Source organism: Sinocyclocheilus anshuiensis, unplaced genomic scaffold, assembly GCF_001515605.1.
Source record: "Sinocyclocheilus anshuiensis isolate Anshui unplaced genomic scaffold, SAMN03320099.WGS_v1.1 scaffold976, whole genome shotgun sequence".
NCBI classification, from domain to species: Eukaryota; Metazoa; Chordata; class Actinopteri; order Cypriniformes; family Cyprinidae; genus Sinocyclocheilus; species Sinocyclocheilus anshuiensis.
In genome coordinates, this window is record NW_015552538.1 from 1,173,460 (window position 1) to 1,178,368 (window position 4,909).

The following is a 4,909-nucleotide window of genomic DNA, read 5'->3' on the forward strand; positions in this document are numbered from 1 at the left end:
CAGTCTTTGCAATGTGGTCTTTGAAGGTCAGCTGGTCTTGAGCACCAAATCATTCAGCTTTGCCATCACAGGAATAAATTCCATTTTAAAATGTATTAAAATAGAAAACAGTTCTTTTAAAATTGTAATAATATTTCATAATATTATGTTTTACTTTTGTTAAAACAAATGCAACCTTAGTGAGCATAAGAAACTTCTTTCAAAATCACAAAAAAATGGCCAGCAAAAAACTTAGCAGCCCCAAACTTTTGAATGGTAGAATTTTTTCTAATTTCTTCAAAATTCTCAAATAAATGTATCATATGGCCTTGAAGACTTGGAATTAAGTGCACAAGCTGCATAGTCCACTTTTATTGTGCTTTTACGGTCCTCTATGGAGCTTGACAGCCACTATGAACTCCAGTTGAATGAAAAAGGTAAGATACATTCTCCATTTGTGTTGCAGTGAGAAAATAACAGCATACGGGTTTGGAACGACATGAAGGTGAGTAAATAATGACAGGATTTTCCATTTTGGGTGAACTATTCTTTTAACCCTAAATGTAGAACGGCAGGCTGAAAATTTGTGGTTTGAATTTGGCAGACCTTGTCAGTTTAATAGCACATTCAACATTTTCCTTATTTTCACCCTCCATTTCAACAGACATCATCAATAAACTAGCGGTCGTCTGAGAGCGAACAATCAAAATGTTATAAAACATTGTTTGATTGTGGCAAAATGAACACGCTCCAGATGGCAAGCTTTCACTTGAGCATTTAGAGCGAGAACGAAGGCTTTCGGGTTGCACAAAGTGCTGTAAATAACAGAGAAAGGTGATCTTATCTGAGTACGGAATCGTCTCGGGCAAATATAAGCTGTGAGAGGTAATCTCTTCTGCTTGAGAAAGGCCCGAACCCAGGGTATTAGTCTCTGATGTTTTGACATGTAATTTTCTATTCCAAAATTACAATCTTCACTGATTGATCAGAAGCTGTGATGGGTCCTTTAAGCCATTAATCAGGTGTGACAGCACTTTTATCTGGCTATCAATAGGGAAATGGCAATAATTACATCTGTTGTTTCCTGTTGGAAGGGGGCTGCTTTCCACAGAATCGGCCAACAACTGTGCGGCACTGTCACCCTCCCTGCACCAAACCCTTCTCCCACTGCAAGCAGGTAAACACACTGTGTGCTAAGATATCTTCCTGTATTTGAACCATATCTATTTTCACATTAAACCACCATGTAAATAACAAGACAAATAATATGTCCTGTAGATTGTATTTAATGGCTTGCTATTAGTGAAATCATAAAGGGAGGCATTTCAGGCATGTGTAAAATTTGCATAATTGCTTTGAATAGAGGACAAAAATATGAAACTCACAAACCTGTACATTGACTCCCACTTGCAGTGCATTGAATGCAATTACATTTTGTCTTAAAGGAATATTCTGGGGTTCAATAATCGACAGTTTAATCGACAGCATTTGAGGCATAATGTTCATTACCAAAAATAATTTCAGTGTTACAGTGAGGCACTTATAAGAGAAGTGAATGGGCCAATTTTTGAAGCAGAAATCTGATGCTTACTGTATAATTTTATAGAAGCATTTATGTTAAACTCCTGTGTATTATTTGAGCTTTAAGTTTCATCATTTTTGCAGTCGTTTTTGGGTTTTCGTTGTTACATTATCATGGCAACAAATTTGTAAAATTGTATATACTACACAGAAAAAGGGATTTTTTTCCTCACTAAAATCATAACCCATATTGTTTATGTCTTGTGGCTATACTATTGAAACTGAGTATTTTAACATTTACAGATTGGCCCTATAAACAGTGCCTCACTGTAACCCAGTGATGAAAAGGAGGGACAAACTGAAATTAGGTTTTGTGCTAATCAGCGTTATGCCACAAGTACTATTGTTTGATCTGAAGTTGCATTAAACGCGAAGTATTTCTTCAAACACAGCAGTGTGTTTATGCGGTGTCTGAGTGTGGCTTTCACAACGATGGTGTCTCTTTCAGAGCGGCGTGTGCGGCTGTGAGAAGGGCTACACTGAAGTGATGACCACACATGGATTCCTGGATTACTGCACCAAGACCCCAGGTGCTGACAACAAAAAGGCAGATGTGAAGACCAGCTCGGGAAGATTAAAACCAGGCACCACTCAGATCCAGGACTTCTTCGGCGAGTGGTCCCTGCAGCCGCTCGGCCCAGGTATTTGAAATGCAGATGAAGACCAGGCTGATGTGGGCCAGCGGAGTGTGGCTTTGAGTTATAGCAAAATCGCTGCACGGCTTTATGAGACTCCAGATAGAGGCTGTTGTAGAACTCTGTTTAATGCCTCAGTGTTTATACCCTATTGGAGCTATGAGAAAAGCTGCACTGGACAGTCTCATAACAGCATGATTTGTATTGCCCATAACTTGACAGACAGAGTTGCTTTATTGCTGGCTGGAGGCCATTTCTGATTAGAAGTGAATTTAGCGGCCTGTGGTACAACAACTCTGTGCTGTAAGGTTACCAGGTGTGGGTTTCAGCCTCCAGATGGAGGGACAAAATTCAGAGAATTACCAAAAGTACTTTACAAAGACTCCTCTGTCTGAAATGATTATATTATATTATATTATATTATATTATATTATTCAATTAAGATTTTTTTTTTTATTATATTTTGGATTATATTATGAGCATACACTACATAAGTGTAGAAAGTTTACATAAGTCAGAAAGTTTTTTTTTCTTCAATAAATACTGTTATTTAGCAAGGACACATTGAATTGACAGTAAAGATATTTATAATGTTACAAATTATTTTTTTCTATTTATCATAGAATCTGGGAATAACTGCTGAAAATTCAGCTTTGCCATCATATAATTAAATTACATTTTAAAATATATATTTAAATAGAAAATAGTTATTTTAAATTGTAATAACATTTCACAATATTACTGTTGTGTACAGTATTTTTGATCAAATAAATGCAGCTTTGGTGAGCAAGAGACTTGGTGAGCAAAAAAATTCAAAAAATGTTATAGTCCCCAAACTTTTAATAATGTTTTATTATTTGTATTTTGGATTACATTATAAACACATTGAAATTCAGACCTGTGTTGTAATGTTTGTTAGCAGCTTATTAAACCAGGTGCATTCAAATGCAGCAGTACCTCAAGTGACCTGCCAACAATTGTTTGATCTCAAACAAAAATACAATACAATAAAGCTAAACTAAACATTGCAATATGTAATTGTAAAATATATATATAACAGAGAAGTATATGGCTCCTTGTTTAGACATTTTATAGGCCACAGTTTTATAAGTCAGAGCAGTTTTAACAGGTCCTTATTCCATTTTTCTATCCACCAGTGAGCTGCTTCTCTGAATTAAAGTTGTTCTAAAGTGTTACAAAACTTAGTACAATCTTCTTTTGCTGAGAGTAGTTTTTGCATCATCCATTGTGTGAGTCTCAAAGGATCCAGGTCTGTTGCTACAGGAGAAGCTCTCTGTGCAGCTCATCAGACTGCTGTCTTTTGTCTTTTATCTGCGAGATGTGTTCAGAGACCTTGTCATATCAGTTATACAAGCATCTTAATGGCTCTGTGACACACCTCATTCTTTCCTCTGAGCTCAGAAGGGAAGATGGTGAAACAGTTTCTTCAGGTACATTGTCACCAGCATGAATGTGCCTGCCATCTGTTACTGCTGCAACAAGCCCCTGTGCGGAAACCACAAGCAATAAAAATGATGCTCGCATATATTTCATTGGTGATCATACTCCTGCTTTCTGATCACACAGATGGAAGAATAAAGCTGTGGGTCTATGGGTTAACAGCTGGAGGATTCATTCTCATATTGTTCATAATCGCTGTGGCCTTTCTGTTGTGGTATGTACTGTATGCTATCAAATTTTAACACACTCACCATTGAATGGAAAGACAATACCTGTTTGAAAATAGTCATTATGTTTCTGTGATTTTGCTTGATGAGAGAAATTGCACTTCACCTATTGACTATTTGTCGATTTGTAACCTTTAGTCTGATTTATAATAACTTGTTGCTTCCATCTAGTGGTACAGTGTAGAAATACAATAGATGGGAGCAGTTGATATCTTAAATGTTATTGATCTCTCTTTTTTCTCCTTCTCTTTATGCCAGCAAACCGTCCAAACAGAGTAAAAGTGCATCTCCACCACAGAAGCCCTTGACTCTGGCTTATGACGGGGATGTGGACATGTGATCAAGCTCTCTGTGACATTTATATGTACATTCAAAGCACAAGCTGGACTACGTGCAACATTTTAATATGTTCATCTCTCCAAGGCACACTTTGGATTTTGGAAAAAAGAAAAAGACACAAGGAGTAACAGATAGACATCAAAGAACAATTCGATCTTGAAATCTGCAGCGTGTACAAAACGTTGTGTGCACAACAGCAAGGACAAAGGTTTTGGATCGGTGGACGTCGTCGTGAAAACCGTGACATTTAAAAAGGGTACGAGACACAGCTGACATTCCATGGACCAGATGGAGAACTTTGACATTTTCTTGCCGTGATTTTTCTTACATCAGAAAAAAAAGAGGAAATAAAAGTTGTGCCGAATCTATTGTAGCCTCAGTCGCATTAAAAGCCTAGTTCACCCAAAAATGAAAAGTGTGTCATCATTTACTCACCCTCAAACCTGTATGACTGGATCACGACCGGACAACACGATCATTGAGTCCAATTAGTGAATAAGTCATTCAGAACAGCTTTGTGAACTGAATCCATCAGATGACTCAAAATAACTGTCAAGATTTGTAGTGAAAAAATTACTTAAATTGAAGTTTGATTGTCTCGCAAAGTTATTGTATGAATAATAAGGTTTGAAATATAATGCAGAAGGTGTATGTATAAATTGTACTTATATTATTCCATAATTATAA

General features: G+C 36.7%; 1 protein-coding gene across 1 annotated transcript in view; it reads left to right on the forward strand.

The window, feature by feature from the left end:
- thsd7ba (thrombospondin, type I, domain containing 7Ba) overlaps positions 1 to 4,418 on the forward strand; it is a 221,917-nt gene extending 217,499 nt beyond the window's left edge. Inside the window, exons 27-30 of the mRNA XM_016454293.1 lie at positions 1,074 to 1,156; positions 2,009 to 2,201; positions 3,783 to 3,870; positions 4,142 to 4,418. Of these exons, the coding sequence (XP_016309779.1) occupies positions 1,074 to 1,156; positions 2,009 to 2,201; positions 3,783 to 3,870; positions 4,142 to 4,223 (446 nt within the window). The 3' untranslated portion in view covers positions 4,224 to 4,418. The remainder of the gene's footprint in view (positions 1 to 1,073; positions 1,157 to 2,008; positions 2,202 to 3,782; positions 3,871 to 4,141) is intronic.
- Positions 4,419 to 4,909: the final 491 nt, after the last annotated feature.